A 26,703-nucleotide genomic window follows, 5' to 3' on the forward strand; every position below is an offset into this window, starting at 1 on the left:
TTTGCCCTTTCTCCCTGCCTGGGTCAGCACGCAAGTGGCCCTGGGACTTCAGGCCTGTAACAGCGACTTGTAGTTTGTGATGGGGACTGGTAGTCTGTAAACCAGCCCTTTCCTCTCCGCCTGGACCAGCCCGAAGCATACCTGGGACCCATAATCTGTTATTTTCTCCCATTTCTCTTCTCTCATTTTCTTAATAAACTACTGGCCTAACTAAACTGGTTTTTGTAACATAGCCAAGAACCTAGAAAAAATCTGGCAACACAGAGGGAATAACAAATTCACTAATCTCATAAATGGAAATTCTAAGAAGTCGAACTTCAGATTCCAATGCCCAGATTTACTCCTTTGCCTGAGCGTCTCCTTCAACACTGACCACACAAACGACCCAGAGCCCCCGCTGGCTCCTTAAACTCTGTAGAGAGTCATTTAGACGCCCGCAGACTCACAGTTTCTGACCAGGTCAGGTGGTAATCACGAGAAGCCAGAGGCGGTGGGTCCCCTGCCTGCCCTCATCCCATTTCCGTCAGCAAGTCACGTACACCCTATTTGGCACCTCTGCTTGCCCCACTTCCAGGAGCTGAAGTCTACCGCCCTGACACTGAACAGTCTGAGATGCAGCCTGCCTACAGCCACACCGTTAGTACCTGTGAGTCCTGACTCTAGTTTATGAACAAAAAGAGGGTGAAAAAGAAGTTAACTTGTGCAAAAATGAGGTGCATTTTGTATCTTACATACGGATACCAAGTAGAGAACAAAAACAATGTGGCAGTCCACCCGACAGTGAAATCCAGAGCTGGGAATGGAAATAGATCTCTGTTAAATTGAAGACAGGGGTCTGGAGAAAGCGAAGGTGGTGTCTTCTTGAAAGTGTATGTTTATTTCTTAATTGTGCACTGCCAAGCTGCAGAGAGCCCTTTGGCTTGCACTGAAATGTAAACATTTAAAAAGTACCTTATTAGTTCTAAAGTCTTTAAAATAGGTTTTAGTTAAAGATTGAGCAGTTATATTCTTGGCATAATAAGATCCAATTACATGATTAGCGTAAATTATAAATAATAGGCCCAGAACATGTAATTTTGTAATCGTGACGTGTAACAATAATGCAGAATTTACGATGGCAAATGGTGCTAACGAGGGAGGGTTGCGTGTCAGGCTTTCACGAGCCCAAACACCTCCCCTGTCCAGCAGTTACTGCTCAAAACTACAGTTTCAGCAAGCAAGACTGATGGTGAACCCCGGACTCCCAGAACACATCTGGGAAACTGTAGCTTCTTTTCTCTCCACGTGTAACTAGATGCTTGTCTCTCTCATTCAAAAGGCAACCCCTCTCTTTCTGAGTCTTGGCCTATTACGACAAGGAAGAGCACGTTCAGGGTGAGCTCTGCTGAGCAGCCCTGCTGAACGCGCCACCCGCTGCTACTGGAGCATCAGGCGCCTCCTGAGGACCGTGCCGACGAAGAGCGCCTGGCTCTCCATCCAGCCCCGACTGTACCACTGCGCTCAGGGCCTCAGCCTGCGTCTCCATCCAGCCCCGATCGTACCACTGCGCTCAGGGCCTAGCCCTGCGTCTCCATCCAGCCCCGACTGCACCACTGCGCTCAGGGCCTAACCCTGCATCTCCATCCAGCCCCGACTGTACCACTGCACTCAGGGCCTAGCCCTGCGTCTCCATCCAGCCCCGACTGTACCACTGCACTCAGGGCCTAGCCCTGCGTCTCCATCCAGCCCCGACTGTACCACTGCACTCAGGGCCTAGCCCTGCGTCTCCATCCAGCCCCGACTGTACCACCGCGCTCAGGGCCTCAGCCTGCGTCTCAGGCCAGCCCCGAATGTACCACTGCGCTCAGGGCCTCAGCCTGCGTCTCCATCCAGCCCCGACTGCACCACCGCGCTCAGGGCCTAACCCTGCGTCTCCATCCAGCCCCGACTGCACCACCGCGCTCAGGGCCTCAGCCTGCGTCTCCATCCAGCCCCAACTGTACCACTGCGCTCAGGGCCTAACCCTGCGTCTCAGGCCAGCCACATCATTGCACCACTGCGCTCAGGGCCTAACCCTGCATCTCCATCCAGCCCCGACTGTACCACTGCACTCGGGGCCTAGCCCTGCGTCTCCATCCAGCCCCGACTGTACCACCGCGCTCAGGGCCTCAGCCTGCGTCTCAGGCCAGCCCCGACTGTACCACCGCGCTCAGGGCCTCAGCCTGCGTCTCCATCCAGCCCCAACTGTACCACTGCGCTCAGGGCCTAACCCTGCGTCTCAGGCCAGCCACATCATTGCACCACTGCGCTCAGGGCCTAACCCTGCATCTCCATCCAGCCCCGACTGTACCACTGCACTCGGGGCCTAGCCCTGCGTCTCCATCCAGCCCCGACTGTACCACTGCGCTCAGGGCCTCAGCCTGCGTCTCCATCCAACCCTGACTGCACCACCGCGCTCAGGGCCTAACCCTGCGTCTCCATCCAGCCCCGACTGCACCACCGCGCTCAGGGCCTAGCCCTGCATCTCCATCCAGCCCCGACTGTACCACCGTGCTCAGGGCCTCAGCCTGCGTCTCCATCCAGCCCTGACTGCACCACCGCGCTCAGGGCCTAACCCTGCGTCTCCATCCAGCCCCGACTGCACCACCGCGCTCAGGGCCTAGCCCTGCATCTCCATCCAGCCCCGACTGCACCACCGCGCTCAGGGCCTAACCCTGCGTCTCCATCCAGCCCCGACTGCACCACCGCGCTCAGGGCCTAGCCCTGCATCTCCATCCAGCCCCGACTGTACCACCGTGCTCAGGGCCTCAGCCTGCGTCTCCATCCAGCCCTGACTGCACCACTGCGCTCAGGGCCTAGCCCTGCATCTCCATCCAGCCCCGACTGTACCACCGTGCTCAGGGCCTCAGCCTGCGTCTCAGGCCAGCCCCGACTGTACCACTGCGCTCAGGGCCTAACCCTGCGTCTCAGGCCAGCCACATCATTGCACCACTGCGCTCAGGGCCTAACCCTGTTCTGCATCTTTAGCTTCCAATTTTAAAAGGGGGAAAGATTGCATTTCACTTATGAGAAATTCTTGTTCTAATCACTTGCAGCTATTTTGCGGTGTCTTTCTGTATATATGTCCACCAATCAGAGGGGTAAGAGGGAACCATTCATTCATTAGTTCACATTTTATTGTGTTTATCACTGACTGTTTGGAGCTTCTTGGGGGAAGAGATTTTTTCTTATTTATCCTTATATATCAAACTCTTAGCCCAGCTGCTGGCATATGGGAGGCCCTTGGCATTAACTGTTTTGCTTTTACTGAATATCCCAGATATTACATGCCCCAGTATTGCACAGAACAAAGAGCTACTCTACACCTGGTTGTGGCCCTCAAGAAACTTAAAATGTTCATGTGTGTTAATGAAAACATGAGTGAAATTGTCCTAGCTGACAGCATCGCTGTATGTCATGAAACATTTTTGAGTCAAGAACCAAATGATTAGAAGAGCTCAACAGGGCCCTGCACTGAGGAGGAGAAAAGGTCCCCGAGCCCAGGGCAAGGTGGGGGGCCAGCCGGGGTCTCGGCAAGCAGCCAGCACCACCAGGTCACAGGGGAGCCACTGGTTCTTGGAGCGTGAGCAGCTCCTGTCTCTGCAGAACCCTGGTTCTGGTCTCAGTGTTGCTGGATCAAGTAGTAAATATCCCCAAACATATCTCAGCAAATGAACACAGAAAAAATGGAAAATGCCCCCAAATGTTAGAGAAACCTCTAAAAGGCTTGGGCATTTCCCTAGTGATCTCTGCTTGGGTTGTTTTTCCTCAGTCCTCATCCTTTGGGTAAGGGGAGAGGCACAAGGGCTTAGTGATGGTCAAAGGCACTAAGAGCAGAGCTCCGAGGATTTACACTTTCACACCCTTTGCTCCAGTCGTCCAGTTTCCCTTTCATTATTCTTACTTTGTGGTATGGCCCCTCCTTTTCCGATCTCATTTTCTTCTTCAAATAAGCACTCTCTCAACAGTCTCTTATCCAAAATGAGGTTTGCCTGCCAGAAGAAAATACATTTCCCAAATACCTTGATGCACCCACATCGCTCTTAGCAATATCCTAAAAGGTGCCTTGCATTGATTGAGCTACTCAGACCCGGCCATTTAAACGGCCTGGTTAGAGTCTGGAGCAGGAGAAGGGGTCCTAAGCGCCTGAACAGTTCACTGGGCCGACACAGAAGTCTATTTTCTAAGATTCTAACTCTTGGAAACAATACATTATTTATAATGTATTAATATGTTTTAATGAATATTGTTATAAATATTCTTTATTGACACGGTAGCAAAAGAGTTTAAAAATACACAGAGACAACCATTCTCAAATTTGTTATATTCTTGCTTTTCCCATTTCACCAAAAGGCAGGAGGCATTTCCTTAGGATCCCAAGGTAGAAGGAAGATTTACTTAAGCAGTGTAGAGAATTCAGAGGACTTGTTTTGCAAACAAATATGAGGAACTACTTTGGTTTCTTTTGCATAAATCCTTGAGGGTAAAAGCTACATGAATTATTAAGATGCTGAAACTACTTCCCAAGCCCTACTGGTAAACAGGTATCTAAATCAACTCGGGAAATGAAGCCATTTTTAAGGAGCAAAAATAAACATGGCAGGAACTTAGTTTGTGAACTAAGCTGTAGCCCGGCTTCAGTTTTCAAAGTGTTCTAAGATCTTATCTTTCTCAGAGGATCAGAATTACAAAGCCATAATCTCCACAGAGCTTGGGCTTTTCTGAATTGGGTTCAAGAGCAACAGATTTGTAGAGGTTTTCCAGAAAGGTTATTTTGGGAGATGAGCACTCTTTCCTGGGAATGGCTTTTTTTTTTTTAAAGATTTATTTTTATTTATTTCACTCCCCTCCCCTCCCCCCCCCAGTTGTCTGCTCTCTGTGTCCATTCATGCTGTGTGTTCTTCTGTGACCGCTTCTATCCTTATCAGTGGCACCGGGAATCTGTGTTTCTTTTTGTTGAGTCACCTTGCTGCGTCAGCTCTCTGTGTGTGCGATGCCACTCCTGGGCAGGCTGCACTTTCTTTCGCACTGGGAGGCTCTCCTTACGGGGGGCACTCCTTGCGCGTGGGGTTCCCCTACACGGGGACACCCCTGTGTGGCAAGGCATTCCTTGTGCACATCAGCACTGCACATGGGCCAGCTCCACATGGGTCAAGGAGGCCCGGGGTTTGAACCGCGGACCTCCCATGTGGTAGACCGACGCCCTAACCACTGGGCCAAGTCCGCTAGTGGCTTTTTGTTTCCAGCACTCTTCCTTCTCCTGGAGGTTGAAATTCCGGAATGGAGACTGTTCTCTTGCAAGGAAGGGCACTTTGGATGAGAACGAGATGTTTCTTGTTAGAAATAAACTGTGAGCTCTTGTCCCTCCTCTTTGTTTCTAGAGAGAGCACTGGCTGGATGGGCACAATCATGAAGTACACAGATACTTAAATTCAAGTGAACCAGTGCTTGGTAAAACGCAGGTTTTTAATGTTAAGGCTAAAGACAGGCCCAGATGGTCACAGCAGTGTTCTTTTAAGGTAAAAAAAAAAAAAGAAAAGAAAAGAAAAAGAGGCACCTGGGGACTTCCTCACTGAGAAATCCACAGGCTCTGACGTGTCCCTGGCGGCCTCTCTGCAGCTGCTCATGCTGCTGAGCTCTGATCCTGAGAAGTTCAAGGCACTCCCCACTTCCTGTTTCTTCTGCCTCTTCATTGTCTTTTTTCCCTTCTTTCCACTTATTTTACTAGTCTTTTTTCTTTTTACAGAACGGGGGATTCCTCCGGTTCTCTCTGCCTTTCTCTTCTCTGCAGACTCTCCCCTTTTCGGCTTCTCCCTCGGCTTCTTGTGGGTCGTCACCCAGGGAGTTTTCATCTCCTGAGAAGCCACACTGTGCTAGACACGTCTCTATACCCCGCCGAGCCCACGACAGTCCTGAGGCAGCTGTGGCACCCCCCGATTTAGATGAGGAGGGGCGGGCTCAGATAGGCTAGAAGACGCAGCCAAGACCCCCGAGACCGCAGGGCAGCGAGAGAACGCGGAGCTTCCGCTCAGGGACGTGCTGGTGCCACAGGCTGCTCCCAGCTCCCGGCTCCTGCCTCCGGCCTCCCTGCAGAACCAGTGCCTTCTCCTGCACCTACTTTCTGACACTGGTACCTGCCCTCGTGACCCGCGCCGTCAGCCACCTTGGCTTGCCCTTCCCCTCCGCCTCCCCCTCTCACCTGTGACCTCGCCGCCCACCCTGAGCTCCTCAACTGCCAAGGGCTCTGACCTCACCGTCTGTTCTCCCCACCAGCCGCACACCCTGCCTGCCTGGGGGCCTAGCCCACGTGACGCCAAGCTGAAAACAGTCAACGCAGCCCACTGGTGACAAAAACAACACCCGAAGGCCTACGTTCATTACTCAAAGTCCAATCGACCTGTCCTGCCATTTCTCCCAGGACCTCCTCACGGCGAGTCGGGAGACCTCCCGGGTGTGGGAACGCCCCACGCTCGCACACGCTGCTCCCTGACCCGAGCACGGGGTACCCAGCAGCGGCTTCCCACCCGCCAGGCCCCACCCGCTCTTCTGAGCATCCTCCCCCACCTTCCAACTGGAGGCCATCGCTACCTCTTCGAGCTTTCACAGGTTTCTACTGTACCACTCTTGGGGAATTAACATATTCTACTTTTGCTTCATTATTTCTGTCTCCCTCTTAGGGAGCTCTAAGTTCCTTGGCAGAGAGGGAAAGTAAAAGACTCTTTTGTGCCTCTCCAGAAGTCTTCTCATCCCAGGGACAAAATAGATGTCCAGTAAATAAATAATTAAATTTACTCAAACTCTGGTACATGAGGTCACATTTTAAATGTAATTCTTTAGATGCTCACCCTACCCCCTGCTATCCCAGCAAACAGAAGCAAATACTTCCCACAAATGCTCTGAGCACCTTCAGACCAAGAATGTATAAATGATGATTACGAATATATATCCTCAAGATAATTACCATTTTTCCTGATTGAAGAGGGAAGAAAAACAAGGGTGGAGGAACACAATGTTGTTAGGTTCTCCTCACTGTCAAATAAAGACAGTAGAGGAAACTCAGAGCAGGCTGCAAGTTAATTAAAAAGGCATGAAAAATGCTCAGCTAAAAAATTCAATTTCCATGGAGCTCTCTAGGCACATGTAAGTATGGTCAGGTGAGATCAACCTTCATTACCTTAATTTGTATGCACTAACATAGCACCCTTTGAGAACGTTCTTCGGTTGCTTCCTGGGTTGTGGTTTAGGTCTTCCTAAGCATGTCACAAGCTCCCAGAGGGCAAGACGGAGCCACTGTACCCACCACTCCTCAAGCCTGAGTGTTCCCCACATGTTCTCCTTGGGACCCAGCAGCAAAAAGGGTCGGGAGTCTTCTAAGACTCATGGTCAAATAGAAAACACAATTTCGTAGGATGATTTCTGAGAAAAAAATATCCAACACACAGCTAAGTTTATTGTACAAATACAAGAATTCAAAGGGGATGCTATGATATTCACTAAACGTGTATCTTGATAGGCTCAAGTTAGATCATCCAGTATTAACCTTCTATGAGGCTGAAGAACCTGGCATGGTGAACGTCCAAGCCTCCGCGCAGCGCCGGTCATCTTAACGAGGCGCAACAAGCAGCTCAAGCAATCTCTCACCAGCACTGGTCATTCAACCCAAAGTTATGCTGACAGGAAACCAGCGCCCTGCCATTGGAACTGAACATCATGCCATTTCCAAACTCAGTTTAATTTCTTAGACCCTTGACTTTTGAAATTCAAGGAATTTCTTAAAGCATACACTCTCTGATCATATTTTCCAATGAGAAAGTCCTAGATTTGGGACTTGAGACATCAACAAGGAGAGGAGGCATGAGGTCAGAAGATGACAGAGATCACGGAGATGATGAGTCATTCACCGCATGGAAAATTCTTCAGTAGATCTCATCTGTGTACTTGAGATTTAGATTTGGTTTGTGCAAATAAGAATTCCAATGGGAGACAGTGATTTAGCCACTGGAAGGGTTCTTCAATGATTGCTAGTCCGACTTAAAAATCAATAAAATAATTCCTAGAACATTCATATGTTCTAGGAGCACTGGCTAGAGAAGGTGAAAGCATATAAATAAAATAGAGTCACAGGCTAAAACCTTCTGATTACTCACCATTATCATTTGAGCCACGTAACTTTCGGGTCCAGTGTATTCCGTTGGGTCTTTCACTTTCACCAGGACAATGAAGTACAAATAATGCCACATACTGTGCTCTGATTTAATGTGTTCTTCAAATGAAACTGTTTTATTATCAAACTTATCCCTCTCAAGTCCTGCAAAATACAGGAAACACAATATACGTAAATTTTCATTTAAACAGGACTCAGAATAAAAACAAAACATACCTATTACTGTGTAAAATGACTTTTAAGGGTGAGCCAGTTTAAAATGTTATGATTAAGAACAACACAGTACATGAGATCTCCAGAAAAGGCCATGGCTTACAGATTTCTTTCCAACTAACATTTCCCCCCCATGGATTCCTAGAAGAGTATCGTTCTATTATAGATGTAAAATTTGCAGATAATTTGAAATACAGCCATATCAAAATTGTCAAATTACACTGGACCATAGGTCTAAGTAAAAAGATAAAAACAACTGTGTAGGAAAAAGCATGCTTGCTAATCAGGAAGAAAAGCAGAAAAGAAAAATGTCACTTTATCCAAGAACTTGGCTGAGAAGGAAGGCGGCAGAGAGCGCTGTCCTCTGAAAGCACTTCAGTGAGTAAAGGGAAGCTGGATGCAGCCCGCAGGCCGCCTGCCGTCGGGACACGGGCTGTGGGCCACTGGGCTCACGGCATTCCGGGGAGCGGACAGTCTGTACTATTTCCAGAGCACATTCTCAGCCTCTGGAAGGACACGGAGAAGAGGTTCTGAGGAGTACGATTCTTTTCTCTCCAAGATTGACGAGTGGGTGAAAGGAAATGAATGGAGATGAAGAGAAACAGCTATGGAAAAACGAATTTGTGCCAAGGAAAATGGCCTGTTGAGATTCAGTCTGGTTTTGCAGTTCAGATATTGGAGAAGTCAGGAAATTGAATTCCAGAACTCCTGGCCACTCCTTCCCTGAGAGAGAGAGGGGGAGAGAGAGAGAGAGAGAGAGAGAGAAAGACAGAGAAGGGGGGGGGGGGGAGAGAGAGAGAGAAGGAGGGAGGGAGGGAGGAAGGGCGAGAGGGAAGGAGGGGGAAGGGGGGGAGAGAGAGAGAGAGAGCTCAGTCAGGCGTGAAGAAGACACTTTCAATAAGACAGAAAGCTGAATAGGTTAAAATTCTGTCCTAATGAAAGCATGTCCTTTTAACCTACATTATTGCTTGTTTTTGCGGACAATACCATGAAACTGGGCTGCAGAGGCCTCATCTTCCTTGACCCATCCTCAGCACAGCGATCTCCCTGAGCCTGCCCGCCCCTGCGGCCTCTCCTCACTGCATGCTTACTGCCTCCTTCCACTTGCTCCAGCCAGAAGCCTCCGGGTCATTTTGAATCCTCTCCTCCCACACTGCAACTGCAATCCACCTCAAAATTCCTTCAGTGCACTGCAAACTTGGGTCAATATTATATACATTTTGTGGGACTATTAATCTTAAGTGGGGGGGTTAGTTAGAAAATTAGAATATTATGTATTCTCTCTGTAGATGGATGTGTGTATTTACTTGTGACCCTTTACCCTGTGATTGCACCTCTTAATAAAGATTTCACATGAACTCAGAGAGAACAGTGGAGAGATCAACTTTTTTAGGGCTCATTGGACATGGAAAAATCTCTAGTGGCAGAAAGTTAAAAGATGATTGGATAAAGAATTTAATAGAGGCTGCTTTGCCCTCGGTATTAACTCCAGGGGTTGAGGTTGTGAACAAAACCTTTAGAAAGAGTTAAAGGATGGATAGGCACCCTTTGAAAAATTGTTGCTGGAATAAAATTGATAATGATGTATGGTAATTTTTTATGGAAGTTATAAGAAAGTGATGAATAAGAATCCTTGTTGCTGCCCCTGTCAGTAGCCCTCCTCCTTACTCCTGCCTCTTTCCCTCATCCTGTCCTACCTCCTACCCTTCCCCCTGTGAAATTTTGCTCATTTTATTGCTGTACCTCTTGATATTCTCTCACTACTTACTAATATTGTATTGCTGTTTGATGTAATAAAATTCACTTAATAAAGATTTAGTGGTTAAGTCAAAAAAAAAAAAAATTCCTTCAGTGCTCCCTTCAGAACACATCCAGGATCTTCTCCGCAGGTCCACTGCCCCCTCCCTGGACTCATGGGGACCTCGCCGTTGCACCTCTACTCCCCATGGCCTCATCTCCCCCAGCAGCCTGCGTGATTTGTTAAAAACCTAAGTGGGGTGTGGTTCTCCTATGTGCAAATCCCTGCAGTGGCTCCTCACTCTCTCAGGGAAGGTCACAGCCTTACAATCATCTACAAATAGGGTTGCCAGGCAGTGTGCAGGATGCCCAATGCAATTTGAATTCAGATGACCAATGGATAATATTTTAGAATAGGTGTGTCCCGTGCAACATTTACCTGCTGCCTTGCACAGCCTTCCCTCTAAGACCCCATGTGACCTGGTCCCGTAGCCTCTCTGACCTGACCTCTTACTCTCCTCTCCCTTGCTCGCCCCCATCCAGTCACTGGCCTCCTTGTAGCTCCCTGGACGCAAACTCCTGCCACAGGCCCCTTGCACTGCTGAGTCCTCCACTCATAAACATTCTTCTCCAGAAAATCCCTTGACTGTCTCTTTCACCTTCCAGTTTTTGCTCGAATATTTCCTCCTCTATGTGGCTTAGTCTGACTGCCCTTTTCAGTACTCTAGCCTTCCTCTGCCCTTTTGCCAACATTCCTCATTGCCCTTTCCCTTTTTCCCCCTTTTTCCTATGATGCTTATTATCTCCTAACACACTAAATACAGCTATATCAAATGGCAATTAAACTGGGCAACGAGTCTTAGATAAAGAGTAAAACTGTGCTACAAAATGCATGTCTGCTCATCAGCACAGAAGAAAGAAAGGTCATTTTTTTTACCCAGGAATTGGGTAAGAACGGAGGGGCTTAGCTTCCTGTGCATCACCTCCCGCTGGAACATAAGGTCCACTCAGACAGGTCAGTTTTATCATTCGTCCACCAGTACTCCACACAGCTTAAACAAGCTTTGTCAGCACTCCAAATGTTGACTGGATGAATCAAAACTATTTCACTAATACAACCATGTTGTTCCATTAGGACAGATATAATAAGCAGGTAATAACAAGCGTAGGTGAGACTGCAGAGAAACTGGAGCCTTCTTACACTGCTGGTGAGACTGAAAAAAGGTGTGGCTTCTTTGGAAAACTGTTTGTCAAAAGGTTAAACATAGAATTATGGAGTGAAAACATGCAAACAAAAGCTTGTCTGCAGGTGTTCATAGCAGTATTATTCATAATAGCCAAAAAGTAGAAATAACCCAAATATGCATCAACTGATTTGAAAGGATAAACCAAACGTGGACTATCAGTACAATGGAATATTACTTGGCCACAAAAAGGAATGAAATACTGATACATGCTACAAAATGGACAAGCCTTGAAAATATAAGGCTAAGTAAAGGATGCCAGCCACAAAACACCACATATTGTAGAATTTCATTTATATAAAATGTGCAGAATTGACAAATTTGTCAAGGCAGAAAGCAGAGCATGGCTGCCTGGGGGTGAGAAGGCTGGGAGGATGGGTGGAGTGGGCACCAGCTAAGGGGTGATGAAGCTGTTGTAAAATTGGTTGTGGTGATGGGTGCACAACTCTGAACGTACAAAAACCACTGAACTGTACACCTTACATGGGCAAACTGTATGGCATGGAATTACATCTCAATAAAGCTGTTACACACACACACGAAAAGAAAACATTGTTAGATTTTCTCAGAGCCAATCAACAGTTACCAACCAGGTGTAATGTTCTTAGGGCTATTTTACAAATGTTGTTACTACCACTGAAGCCATAATAAAGTAAACAGACAACCTGTATTATAGTCTGAGGTGGTATAAATGATCAAGGAAACAGAGGAAGGCTAAACAGATTCTGACCAGGTTCATTTAAAAAGGTTTCAAAGAGGGAAGTGGACGTGGCTAAACTACATGGGAGGTCAGGGGTTTGAATCCAGGGCCTCCTGGCCTCTGTGGTAGTTGGCCCATGCTCAGAGCTGCCACACACGAGGAGTGCCATGCCATGCAGGGGTGTCCCCCGCATAGGGGAGCCCCACGTGCAAGGAGTGCGCCCCACATTGAGCCGCCCTGCAAAAAAAAAAAAAAAAGCACAGCCTGCCCAGGAGTAGTGCCACACACATGGAGAGCTGACACAGCAAGATGACACAACAAAAAGAGATACAGGTTCCCAGTGCCACCGAGAATGCAAGTAGACACGGAAGAACACACAGCGAATGGACACAGAGAGCAGACAATGGGGGTAGAGGGGAGGGGAGAGAAATTTAAAAAAAGGTTTCCCAGAGGCATAAAGCTTTAAAAGCCTGGGCTTGGAACATGATCATGGCAAGGAGCAAAGAGGCAGATGGTAATAAAAGGTATTTGAGCACTTACTTTACACATGAAATACTGATACTATGATATAAATATCAAGCAAATATTCTTGGACCCTTTATAGCTGACACTGTCAAGTAGTCAAGATATACTGTTATAATTACAACAGTCCGATATGACCTTTTAGTAGGTGAGAAAACAGGCTCAGTGTATAAATTCCTGAAGTTAACCCCTCTAGGTAGTGGAAGAGTCAATCAATATTTAAACGAAAACATTTCTGACACCAAAGCCCGTGTTCCTTGCTTTCTGGGCAGATAAAATGGCATGACAAACCTAGAAGAAAAAAGACGATCTGTTTGGGGAATGCCACGTCCTCTGGTGTGGCTAGAAGGGAATGTTTGGAAAGGAAGATGAAATGGTGTGTTTGACACAAACCATGAAGTGCCTTAAATGTGATACTGAGGAGTCTGCACATTATTCTGAAGACTCTAGAGTGGAGATCATTACGTTCAGAGCTGTACTTTAGAGAGGTTCCTGCGGCAGGGTTTAGAGGAAGCCGGAGAAGGGGCTAAGGGTGGAGAGAGCCCTGGACCAGGGCAGCGGAGGGAGCTGTACAGAAGAACCGGCTTTCCACTTCGGCTGGTCCTGCACTCTAAACGCCATCGTCTACTCCCATGGTTTCGAGCATCATCATGATGACTCTTCAGTCCTCATCGGTGATCCTGACCTTCATTCTTAACTTTGGTTTCTATTTCCAGCTGCCTACTAGACAAATCCTTCTGGGTAGCTTGCAGGCATGTCAAACTTAACGCATCACAAATGTGATCCTTTAGTCCTTCCGCACTTCTGCTGATGAAGTCCCAGGCCCCCGGGACACTTGAAGCCACCCTCAGCTTCGCGTGTCGAATGCTCTCTGCAGACATCTGTGGTGCCACTGCCCTTCTCACCGTACTCCAAACACACCCACGCCTTTGAAAACTCTGTGCCCCCATCGCCCTTCTTTTCTGCCTTGCAGGTATCCCTTCAAGATGCAGCTCAACCACGGCCACCACTCCGACTCTCACAGGCACAACCTGGGCTATGAACATTTACCTCTTCCTAAGTCAGTCTCTACCACTTCATTGTCTTGTTTATTTGTGCATTGCTAGCATCTGGCACAGTAACTAGGAAATGTCAGCATACCACTAACGTTTACTCTGGAACAAAAAGTTCTAGAGTCATTTTGGAATGAAAACACGAGAGGGCCTGATGTCAGTTAACAGTGTAGAATGAAGGAGAAGGACGAACAGAGGAGGACTCTGAATTCTGACTTGGATGATGGAGTTTAGGTAATGTAGAAAACAACAGAGGAGGAAGGGACTTGAGGAAGGATGGGTGTGATCTTAAACATGCTGAGTTTAGGATGCCAAGAGAAGAGCTGATGTTGAGACGTGAGCTGGGAAGCCAGACCTTCTAACTAGGAGGCATGGAGGGAAATCAAGACATAAACATACAGGTTTGAAGGTAAATGACACACAATGAACAGAGAAAGACAGGGTCTTGGATGAAATGACCGAGGAAGAGAGAAAGGAAGGACGAGAGGAGCTTTGTGGGCTCAAGACAAACCTTTCAGCAAAAATAAGACCCTGTTTATATCGTTCTTCCCACACAATACGACAAAGGTAAGGGCACACAGCAACCCAACACCCAGGCACCCCCATTCTTCTATTTTTCTCCATAACCACCGTCATCGTCTGACATTCCAGGTATGTCGAAAAATGTCGGATGGCAGCATTTTTAGGCCATTATTGGTCACTGCGGTTCCGTGGCCCAAAGTCAATGCTCACCCTTCAGAATAGTAACAAGGCAGTAACCTACGGGGGGAAGAGCAGAGCTGGCTCCTCTGGCAACAAAGCCTTTGCCTAATTAACTCTTAAATCATTTTGAACCTTTAATCTAGGAACCTGACTATCCTTTGTTGACCCATCACCAAATCCTTCCTCCAGTTTATTTTTATCATGCCTCGTCTACTGACATCTCTTTCTTGGTGGATTTTCAGTCTCTAGTAACTGATGATTAATAGGGATCCAGAGCCTATTTGTTTCTAGGCTTACTGCTGCGGCTCTGTCATCTGCCCATCATCATCCTGTCAGGATCACCTTCAGGATTACTTTTCTGAGTCAAGACTCCAACACCTGGCCATGGCTTTAAGGATGACAAGGCCCCATCTGCTCTCACTGCTCACGCAGAAGCCACCACTTCTGTCCCTGCTGCAGGTGCCTCATGGCACACTTCTGAAGCCAGTTCTTTCTTTCCTCCTGTGCAGGCTTTCTCCTCTGCCATTTAATACTTCATCCTTCTTTGGATCACACTTTAACAGCCAATTCATGCAAACCCATTGCTAGCTTATCATAACTATTTTGGTACAACACTCAAAATAGTCCAACTGTCTAAATCATTCTTGCATGGAAGCAGATGTGGCTCAAGCAATTGAGCTCCCGCCTACCACATGGAAGGTTCCGGGTTTGGTTCCCAGTGCCTCCTGGAGAAGACAAGCATGGCAGCGAGCTGATGTGCTGGGCAGGCACAGGGAACTGAAGCAACAAGATGATGCAACAAGAGACAAGAGGAAAGCATAATGGGAGATTTGGTTCCTGATGCCTCCTAAAAAGACCAGCACACAAGAAACAGTCTCAGCAAATGCAAACAATGAGGGGGTGGGTAGAAATAAATAAATCTTAAAAAAAAAATCATTTTTGCAGGTAAGGCTCTTACAATATATGTGGTAATGTATTATACCGTATTTGTGGTAAGTGCTTCCAGGTTGAGTCCCTGTCTAGATACACATTATCATGATGCTCAGCCAGCATTTCTACTAAAGGTTCTTTAAAGTAGGAGAAGGGAAGGCACAGCCTTGAGATCATGAGTTAACAAAGCTTAGCAGCTTAAAGTGCCTGCACCAATTTTCAGGTTTTTTTTAAACAATTCTATTTTCTTTTCAAGTTCATGCTAAATATATGCCACTTTGCAATATCCTATTTTTTTTCTAATATAAAAACACTATTTTAATTTACTCTTGGGTTACATTATCTAAATGTCCCTCAAATGTTTGCACAAATGTAAAGTTTTCTGGAAAACAGATTGTACTGATCTAACGTCTCCCTTTGCCTCCTGATATTTATCCCCACACCGGTGGTCACGTGTTCTCCACGGATACGTCCGTTATTCTGAGCCCAGCAGCATTTGGAACAACCTGGAATCACTGCACCCAGGTTTCTTGTCTGGCTGCAGTATATTCCAGTTTTGTACTTAACTGCTTTATCTTCTTTTGTAGGTTCTAAGTCACACAAGTGTAGAGAGAATGTTAACTTGGGCTTGCCTTTTGGGTAGTCATTCATTACACAGCTATTTATGAATGGCCCTCTACTCATACTCTGGGGCTATGAACATGGAGAAGACATAAATGTTGAGGAGAAGAGACTGGCATGTATTGAGGGCTTATGTTAGCTAAGCATTGAGCCAGGGATCCGGACACACAGGATCCCACTCAGACCCACGTCCACCCCAGCACACGGCATTATGTCCCCTACTTTCAGAAGGGACAGGACCTTAGAGTCCACACTTTCAGAAGGAGCAGTAGTCCAGGGAGATAAGAAGCTTGGACACACAGGACACGGAGCCAGCGGACGCCTGTGTCTGCCTGTCAAGTCCATGTACTTTCCACACCAGGACGGTGCCCTGCAGAAGAGACAAGACCCTAAAACCACACGGAGAAGCAGATGCCCAAGTGCAATGGAAGGGGCTTGGGAGAGTGCAGGCCCTTCTGCTTGCTGAGCTCAGACAGGGCCTCGTGGAGTAAGGGCATTGGGGATGGGCCACAGAGGGAGGGCAGGAGCCCCGCGGCCGGGGGGTCTGGGCGTTCCAAATGGAGACGCCATGACTGAGAACACAGAGGGTCAGGGAAGTTAAAGACGAGTTACCCCGTGGGACTGGAGCTCCAGCTACAAATACGAGAACAGTGGGGGAAAGGTGGGCAAGAAAAGATGGGCCAGACTGTGGGAAGCCTTGCAGCCCAGGGAATTAGAGTTCTGGGGTAAGAGGCTGTGCAAGGTCATTGCTGGCTCTTTGAGTGGGGAAATGACTAATTCAAAATGGAAAAATTAGTTTGGCGGCACTGAGCAGGCTATTTGTGGGTGTGAGCTGGAGTGAACTTGGAAAACCAAGGTGTGGCAGGAAGAGTATGTGGAGGGATGTGAGATTGTGAAAACAGACTCCTTAGTGCAGGGTAACGAGTGTACCTGCAAGAGGGAAAGGAGATGTTCTTCTGTTCTCCCAGCCCAGAGAACGGAAGGCACAGTGGGATATCATTAGTCTCAGCATGGAAGTCAGGATACAGAGCTGGGCTAGAGGAAGGAGATGGAAATGGATGGTGCACTGGCTTTTAGACATGCCAAGTCTGGATGCCCATAAACAATTAAAAACAGATGACGGGGAAGCAAACGTGGCTCAAGTGACTGGGCTTCCACCTACTACATAAGAGGTCCTGGGTTTGGGTCCCAGTGCCTCCTGGAGAAAGTGAGCTGGCACAATGGGCAGGCATGGTGAGCTGATGCAATGAGATGATGTGGCAAAGAGAAACAAAGAGGAAAGACAATGAGAGATACAACAACCAGGGAGCTGAGGTGGCTCAGGTGATTGAGCACCTCTCTCCCACAAGGGAGGTCCTGGGTTCGGTTACCGGTACCTCCTAAAGAGAAGACAAGCAGACACAGAGAGCACACAAAGAATGGACACAGAGAGCAGACAGAGACCTCAAATAATGAGGGGTGGGGTGGGGGTGTAAATAAATAAAGTAAAGGTTTAAAACAAAACAAAACAAAACCGATGACAAGAGCCCAGGGAGGGGCTGGAGCTGGGCAGGTGTCTGGCCTGCCAGGGCTGCGGTCACAGAGTCCCTCGCTGGGTGGAGGAAGCCGCGGGGATTTACATCTCATAGTCGTGGAGGCCAGGGATCCAGACTCAGGTGCCCGCAGGACCACGCTCCTCCTGAAGTCGGCAGCGCCAGCCTTGCCGGCATCCCAGCCCGGCTCCGCCCCGCCGCCCGGCGTCTCGCTCACCTCCTGCCGGCCGCCGCAGGCGAGCCTCTGCCGCGAGGACCCAGGCGTAGTGCAGGAGGCCCGCTCTGACTCGGCTGGCCTCGCCCTGACTGATATCCTCTCCAAACCCTCATTTACGAAGGAGCTCGCCCCGCGGCCGGGCTGAGCCGGTGAGCATGGACCTGAGTCGGTCCACAGCTGCCTGCATATTTGGCAACACTCTGCAGCAGTGGTGCTTAAGGAGAGCAGAGACAGGGGCCAAGGGCAAGTCAGGAGACCGCTCTTATCTAGGGAATCAGGGGGTGGGGGGAAGGACCCTGTGCTGGAACCAGAGAGCAGCTGGAGAGGCAGGAGGAAGAGTTACCAGGAGGTGATAGTGGGATGGGAGGGACGCGTCTCAATTGGGCAAAGAGGGTGACTATGATGTTTTAAGGAGCTTGTAAGTTACAGGCTTTTTAACAACTAAAAAGGCACAATTTTAACTGTGAAGAGAAAGCTTCCAGAAGCAGGAATCATGGTGAGCTGATGGGTTTATTTTGCTGTCGTGTTCTCTGTCCTCGCCCGGGATACGGGAGCACCTCTGAGAACGGGGCACTCGTCCTGCTGGTACCTTCCTCCAAGGAGACTCCTTTATCACGCTGCCGTGACAGCGTTAGGTCCTGAAGACCTCGAGGAAGCAGAGCAGAGGCAGCAGCGCGAGCCCCAGGCTCTCCCCGTGGCCACAGCCCTCCACACTCCCGCTCCGACCCAGAAAACCACACCCCTTGCCCGGATTGTCCCCGGTGAGAACTTGACTCTGTCCTTTAAGCTTAAGGTAGGACCTGGGTTCAAATCCTGACTCTACTGCTTACTAATTGCATGTTGCTGGAATCAGATTCTCTATTTCCATATTTGTAAAGGGGAGGTAACTTACATAATATATAGCATTGTTTTTTCCTTGGAATAAAGTGAAAAGAAAAAGCCTAAATAATAAGCCAGAAGAGTTCTAAGTCTCGGATAATCTTTTTTTATGATGATGACAATGACAGTGGTGATCCTAAAGGGAGAAGGGAGGAGGCCCCAGAGGAGGTGGCATTTCAGAGGTCCAAAGGTCCAGCTGAAGAGAGGGACTGTCTTTGACAAGCTGAGGGGTCTGTTTTACTCTGACAAGCAAGGAAGCACATCCTGAGAAATTTTTTGTGGAGAAAAGTAGTGGTGATAGGCTTCACACAGAGAACAGAAAACTTAGAAAAAAGAAAGTGTACAGGATATGGTTCCTTTTTCAAAAAGGTAGGCGTTAATTCTTTGTCTTCCATCATTAGAGCCTCCTTGCAGCCTCTAGGCATGTTTCTCTCTTCCCCAACCCCTCAAATTCCTGCACTGACATCTTCCTCGGCTGCACATCAACCTTGCTTTCCTCCATCTAACAGCTGCATACGAGAAGACCCTTCCTTCCGTCTCAACCTCCTTCCAGCCAATCCCTCCCCAGCACGGTGTGAGGTGGTACCTGTCCATCGGTCTCTAGAAAACAACTCTGCCCACCTAAAGTCACCAAAGACCAGGGGGACAGGGGACTGGGTCAGCTGCAGAAACAACTGGACCAAGAAAGGGCTTATGGAGAAGAAGGTGGAAGCAAAGGGCAAGCCGGGGGGTCTGAGAGAGCTGGCCACGCAGGAGAGGGAGGAGCGTGCGGCAGAGAGAGAGTGGAAAAGCTGAGAGAAGGCATGGCTCAGAATCCAAACCATGGTAATGCCACTGAAGAGAAGTGCCAGCTGCGGGGAAAAAAATCACTTTTGATCCCTAATCTAAGAGATAAAATAAAAATTCTGGCATTTAATCAATTTGGTATCGTAATTAAAAATCTGTTTGCCAGTTCGTGGAACATTTGGCATTTTGCACCCCATTCTGCAGTCAGAGAATCACATAAATTGCAGAAATGACAGAATAGCTTAGGGAGGTAATTCTTCTATCTATTGGGAAGTAGAGAATGCCAGTCCACTTACTGTTCAGTTACATAATCTGAATTTTGTTCAGCCTTCATTTTGAAATCATTTTTCTAAAAGCCTGACCAAAAAACTTCATTATAGCTCCTCCCTCTTGCTGAGAAATTTCAACTATTGCATTTTGAGAAAACTTACCACAGATGAAGCAGGTTGTCTTCAGAATTTCTTCTTTTTTCTGTTTTTCACTCCTGAGATCAGCAAAGGTATCGATGATAACGCCAAAAATCAAGTTAAGAACAATAATGATCACAATGAAATAAAAAAGAAGGTCATAAACCACTCGGGCAGCAAACAAGGGCTCCTGAAATAAAAATTTAAAAAATACATATGTAGAGATTTACACACACACACACACTTTCAAGGCATGTTTGTTTAGCACATTGTCTAACACAGAGAACATCTCAATAAACGTTTGCTATATAAATATAAATTGTATTCCAATTGGAAAAGTAAGATCCACTTTTTATTTTTGTTTTTCAAGAGTATGAGAAAACTTCCCAGCCAGTTCCCAGAATTCCTTCCAATTCTCTAGGAGTCACACATATTTTTTCCCCAGTGGAGGGACGTATAACCACTTCTCTACATAGTTCTGCTGAATGCATTTTGGCACAGTGGGCCCCATCCCAGAAGCTGCAGGGAAGGTAGTTAAATACCAATTCCAGAGTCCGGCTATTAGGGAGCTAAACAACCCACAATGATGTGTCAATTTCTGCAGTAGGTTTCATTCTTGGCCTCACACAGTCAAGCACATACACCTTAAGCTTATTATTTCCACTTTGTAAACAGTATTAAAATATATACATTAGAGATCCTGTAACCCAGCTGTTTCACAGATGAGGGACCTGAGGTTATGACTGCACAACATCTCACAACTAGCCTGCTGCAGAACTGAGATTTTTTTTGAGCTCCCAGTCTGGTACTTGAAATTGAGCAGCTAGTGAGAAATTTTTCAACCTTGCCGTTTTCATATATGAAATCTTGCTAGAATTTGTTCAAATTTTATATTCATCATGGATAAGTAAGGGAAGCTATTCTTTTGCAGAAGCAAAGAGTAAATTTTGATGCCTGAGAAAACTGAAAGACAAGAGTTAGCCTAGTTTCTGCTTATTTATGTAACAACTACTAACCAAAATTTGCAGGCATGATTTTGTTGTTGTAATACAACAGACAGATCAGAGCCGGTGGAAAAAAGTTCATTACCTTACTAGCGTGCGTAGATCTTTAGTATTAGTTGTTTCTATGTAATCCTAGTATACAATTAATTGGTTGTGACAGTCACTGTTCTGCTCTTACATCCAACACCATGACATATTACCACGAAAGCAAAAACCACATTGTAAACGCTGTTTAAACAGCGAAGACAAAGCTGGTTGAGGTTCCTGAGGTCACAGGCTCCCACTCACGTTTTTGGACGGCCTTCTCAGCACGTCTCCCACGCCTCCGCCGTTCCTCAGGCCCTGGTTCAAGACGGTGACAATGCACATGAGGAGAGTGTCACACGTCCTCTCAATTCCATCTTCATACTCTTCATCAGCTATGAAAACACACACATCCAACAGTGTAGCAAACTTACATTTAAAAAATATACCATGACCTATTCCCAAAGCTCGACTGCTTTCTAATTGTGCCATGGCACTATTTTTGAAATTGCGTAACATCTATTTTCCATGGAATTGCCACGGCACGATTTTTGAAAAATTGTGTAACATCTATTTTCCAACTAACACATACTGACAGCTCCACATACTTAATGTCCTGAAATACTTTTTTCTTCCATAGGTGGAAAATGACAGAGGGAAAAGGACAGACAAGGAGAAGGCTACTATTCATTGTGCATCGCTGCGGTGCTGGGAGACTGTGGTAAGACTTTTGAAAACACAGTCAGCTCAACCAGTAGGCAAGAGTAGTGTTGGTGAAAGGTGAACCTGGGAGACAGACCGATCTGGCTTCAAATTCTACTCTGCTTCGGTACTGGGACTTGGACAACTTTCTTAACCTCAAGATCCTTATCTGTAAAATGGGGAGGGCTGTTTACAGATTATGTTTAAGGTATGTAAAGCACTTCGCATAGACACTGGCATACACGGTAGGTACTTAAAAATTGGGGCAGGTATTATTATTTCATTAACTTGTCTGAGTGTCTTCAAGTTTCTAAATGACCAACTTCTAGCTATGGATGAGAAGCACAACACATTTACATGAAAAATTCTATTTAGGGAGAAATGGGAGAAAAAGAAACAATGTGATAGAAAAATCTTTAGCCTCATTTTGTTTAAAGATAAAGTTACCAAACTTGCAACATACTTTCCAAGTCATTCTAGAGGAAAATTCATACCAAATTGGATATTAGAAACAGGATTTCCTAATATTTGCAAGTGAGCAGAATTACATTTTTCTCATCAAAGGCTAAAGGATATGGTGGTGCTGAACTTTGAAATTGTGTGGCCATAGTCTGCACGTCAAGGCATGAGACTAAAACCAACAACAATAAAGTAAAAATCAGCCTAATTTTGTCTACATGATCCTTCACCAACAGTCCTTGTTAGAAAATGGCTGTTTTTCCTCTTCTGAATCGACTTTATTTTAGCATCACATGGATGAGAGGGTCCCAGTACTCTCACTTAGAGCTGTTTCATTTTAAATATGTTGGGATGCAGCTGGAGGAACCTGAGGTTAGAGACGGGCAAGTCCAAAGCACAGCATGAAAGTCTTCTGCTGGCAGTGGGAGGCAGAGCCTCTGCTGGACCACTTGCCCTAGAGGCACATTCTGATTTAGAAGTAGGAGAAATCAATCTCCTTTTGGAGGAAGGAGAAATGGGGAAGAGGTGGTGGCAGTCAGAGTAGTAGCACAGAGAAAACTCAGACCCTAACGTGCTCGTCAGGGGAGAAGTGCTAACATGATGGCTAAGACGAATGAGAGGAAACAGAGTTGGAAATGTTTATGAGGGTTAAAGGAATTTGTAAGGAGAAATATGGTTTTCCAGTAATGAGGCTATCTGGACTACGTCTACAAGCTACTTTGCAATGGTGACACTTTCAAGCAAGCAGATCTTATATCTAGTGACATGATCTGCATTCATTTATTCACTAGGCAACTACCTGATCATGTCACAACAAATGTTTACTAAAGACTTAGTGTCAGATGAGTCAGTAGACAGAAGCTTCAGGGACGTGCTCCTACTTCTCCCTAAGAACGTGGAAGTGTGGCTGTTTGCCCTCTAAGAGGTAAGCTAATAAATCCACACACAACTCAATGACTAGCATTGTGGAATAAAACAGACGGGCTACAAACACGTAACGACAGAACTGGCTTTCTCTACGGCACGCAAAAGGGGGAGAACGCCCGGTCAGGCTGAGGCCAACTACGCTCCAATCACCCCCTCAAAAGCAATCAGTGCACAGCGTGCTGGTTTTACACATGCACCTCTGTGAGCTGCAACTGTGAGACAGATTCTTCTCAGTATGTTAAGCCAATTCCCGGCTTCAGCCTGGAGGCCTGGCCCTGAGTCATGGTACCTTCACCTGGGAAAATGCCCCCTCGAAGAGACCTACCTGAGTAACCAGCTGGTATTTCACTCTACCAATAGCCACCATGGAGGTGCCAGGAACACAGCTGCAAAGGTGAGTGTCCTAGCCCCCAAGAAACAGGGTCCTGGCAGTTTGAATTTGGTGAATCCCAAAAGGAGAACAATTTTGTTTTCAAACTGATCTAGTCCCGGGGTGTGCTACTCTTTGAATGGATTACTTGAGAAGATCCCTTTAGAGCTTTTGATTGGACAACGTCAGCTGAGGCCAGACTCAGGTTGAGTCTCTGCCCTTTTGGTGCGTCTGATAAACGCAGAGATTCAGAGACAGAGAGACAGGGAAAGGACTCCGCCATTTCTGACCCTGCTGCCTGAGACAGGACGAGAGTAGCTTAAGCACAAAGCCCCCGAGAGACTGCACCATCAGAGCAGCTCAAGAGGAGATGAGCCCGAGAGGCTCAAAGGGCCCAGGGAGAGTCAAGCATATGCCCAAGAGCTGGCAGCTGACCTCAGGAAGAAAGCAGAGCAGCCGAGACCAGCAGAGGAGGCCCAGAGGGAGACAAGCCCTGGGCCTGGTTGCCCTCAGCCGAGCTCAAACCTGGGCAGAGATGGGCGGCCATCTTGCTTCCACACGTGGCAGCTGACTTTGGTGAGGAAGCATCTCTGATGGTACCTTGATTTGGATATTTTAAAATCTTGGGACTATTAAGTTTTTACCCCCAAATAAATCCCCTTTATAATAGCCAACCCATTTCCGGTACTTTGAATGGTCACTGCTTCAGCAGACTAAAGCAGTGGCCCACTAGGACAGACAGATCAGCAGATGAACAAAGCAGGGAAGTAAGACAGGGTGATGTAGAGGCATAAGGGAAGGCAACCCCGACTGGGCCAGCATCCTGAACTGAGTTTCGAAAGAGGAGCACAACTGGCCTGTAAAACAAGTGAGTAAGATATTCCAGGCGGATAAAATGGATTAGCAATGGTCAACAGGCCTGAATGCACATGGGGGTTTGGGGTACTGCACGTGGACTGGAATGAGTGGGGCTTCCACGCATGCAGAGGAGTGCAGGAGATGTGAAGGAGACCAGGCCACGGAGAGTCTCAGACACAAGCCCCAGAGTTGAGACTCTATTCTGAAAGCTATGGGAGCCCCTGAGAACTTTAAACAGGGCAGAGTGTTTTACTGTCTAGCTGGTAAGACATAAAACAAGTATTCAAATAAGAGCAAGGACAACTTACCAGTGATAAAAGTCACAGAAGTGGGGCAGAGGCAACACTGAAAACCAAGTACACCTAGAGGGGCGTCCACAAGAAAGGTAGAGTCTGAGCTCAGCCGTGAAGAGTCAACAGGAAACGACAGACGTAGGGGAGGCTTCGTTTCACACGGCAGGGCAGAGAGCCCCACGGGTAGAGAAAGACGTGTGTGTGTGTGACAGACAACAGAAAGTAGGCACCAGGAGAGGAGGGGGAGGCGAGGCGGGAGACAGCCGGCGGGGGCTCTGCGACTCTAGGAGGCTGGCTGTCGTTCCGCAGGCACCACGGCATCGCTGAGGGCTGGAGCAGGGTGGCAGGGTCTCCTCCAGCAGGGATTCTGACGCGTGGTCTAGGGGTGACACACTGGATGAGTGGGGGGAGAGAGTGACCGTGGTAGAAAGGCCACTTAGGAGGCAGGTGCGATAACTCAGGAGGGACGTGCTGTGACCCTCGACGGGGTCATGTGAGAAAGACAAGGACACGAGAAACTCAGGGGATGAGTGGACGGGCGCCGGTGGGACCTGAGGCACGAGGGAGAAGGCGGGGTCACCACGAAGTCGAGGGGCGTGGGACGGGCTCATCGGGGAGACCTGGGGAGAAGGATGGTTCTGCTAGACCGCAGGATAGATACTTGGAAGAGGAACTAGATTTAGGGCGTGTGAGTAAGGTTTCGGTGAGGACAAGGGAAACGTCTGATGATTTTTATATTTTTGGGTGAGAAGATGAGAAGGCATTTTAAAAAGTCAGGGAAGAACTGAGAGCCAGGTGAGTACATTATTCAAACCTGAGGAAGAAAACAATTTAAAAATGGAGAAGATGGCAAAGAATGTCCAAATTACCTAAAGGTCAAGGATAACAAGGAAAAATAAGGGGCCCCTGGGAGACTGCGAATAGCCAAGTAGAAGCCTGGAGGGCAGCAATGGAAGGCCAGAGTGGAGACCAATTGCTCTACAGGGACACTGGGGAGAGAGAGGAAGGAGACTGACAGGACACTAGTTGGGGTGGATGAAAGAATCCAGAGGGAGATTTCATTAGGACCTAAGTGTTATTAAGAAGAGATGGTGGGAAGCAGACTTGGCCCAATGGATGGGGCGCCCACCTACCACATGGGAGGTCCGAGGTTCAAACCCTGGGCCTCCTTGACCCGTGTGCAGCTGGCCCATGCGCAGTGCTGATGCGCGCAAGGAGTGCCGTGCCACGCAGGGGTGTCCCTGCATAGGGGAGCCCCACGCACAAGGAGTGCGCCCCGTAAGAAGAGCCACCCAGCACCAAAGAAAGTGCAGCCTGCCCAGGAATGGCGCCGCACACATGTAGAGCTGACACAACAAGATGACTCAACAAAAAGAAACACAGGGAAACGGACTTTGGCCCAGTGGTTAGGGCGTCCGTCTACCATATGGGAGGTCCCCGGTTCAAACCCCGGGCCTCCTTGACCCGTGTGGAGCTGGCCATGCGCAGTGCTGATGCGCGCAAGGAGTGCCGTGCCATGCAAGGGTGTCCCCCGCGTGGGGGAGCCCCACGCGCAAGGAGTGCGCCCGTGAGGAAAGCCGCCCAGCGTGAAAAGAAAGAGCAGCCTGCCCAGGAATGGCGCCGCCCACACTTCCCGTGCCGCTGACGACAACAGAAGCGGACAAAGAAACAAGACGCAGCAAATAGACACCAAGAACAGACAACCAGGGGAGGGGGGAATTAAATAAATAAATAAATCTTTAAAAAAAAAAAAAAAGAAACACAGATTCCCGGTGCCGCTGATGGGGATGGAAGCGGTCGCAGAAGAGCACGCAGTGGATGGACAGAGAGAGCAAACAACTGGGGGGGAGGGAGAGGAATAAACAAAAAATAAATCTTAAAAAAAAAAAAAGGAAGAGATGGCAGCAAGGAAAATGTTTCAGATGCAAGACGGTGGCAAGGTGTTAATGATACAAATAGAAGTAATAAAAGAAGTTCGAGTGTGTGATTATCGAAGAGCGGAAGGAAAGAATTAGTGAACAGAGACTTTTAACGTGGAGGCTTTAAGAAATACATACATACACGCACGGTACTTAAGACAGTGCCTGGGCCATAGTGCGGCTTAATAAATAGCCATTGTAATTATGCCCGTTATTACTGCTAGAAGATGGTTAAATATTATGAAAAGTTGTGGTTTAAACATGATTAACAAATTTTATGCTTGAACTATATAAGGCCAAAATACCCTCATTTCAGTTGAATATTAGTAAAATATTTTTTTCTTAATTCATAATGGAAATAAAAAGTTTCATATGAAGAAAGGAGTAAAAATATATTCCATTGGCCCCAAAATATTTCCCCTT

The 26,703-nt window shown here is 47.5% G+C and overlaps 1 protein-coding gene across 2 annotated transcripts in view; it reads right to left on the bottom strand.

The window, feature by feature from the left end:
• The window catches only part of ITPR2 (inositol 1,4,5-trisphosphate receptor type 2), a 480,765-nt gene that overhangs the window by 36,485 nt on the left and 417,577 nt on the right, over positions 1-26,703 (bottom strand). For both annotated transcript variants that reach the window (XM_058282925.2, XM_058282926.2), the window contains exons 53-55: positions 21,017-21,147; positions 19,749-19,914; positions 8,166-8,326 (exon numbers count right to left, since the gene is read on the bottom strand). In XM_058282925.2, the coding sequence (XP_058138908.1) occupies positions 8,166-8,326; positions 19,749-19,914; positions 21,017-21,147 (458 nt within the window). The remainder of the gene's footprint in view (positions 1-8,165; positions 8,327-19,748; positions 19,915-21,016; positions 21,148-26,703) is intronic.

This window comes from Dasypus novemcinctus, chromosome 20 (genome assembly GCF_030445035.2).
Source record: "Dasypus novemcinctus isolate mDasNov1 chromosome 20, mDasNov1.1.hap2, whole genome shotgun sequence".
Classification (NCBI taxonomy): domain Eukaryota; kingdom Metazoa; phylum Chordata; class Mammalia; order Cingulata; family Dasypodidae; genus Dasypus; species Dasypus novemcinctus.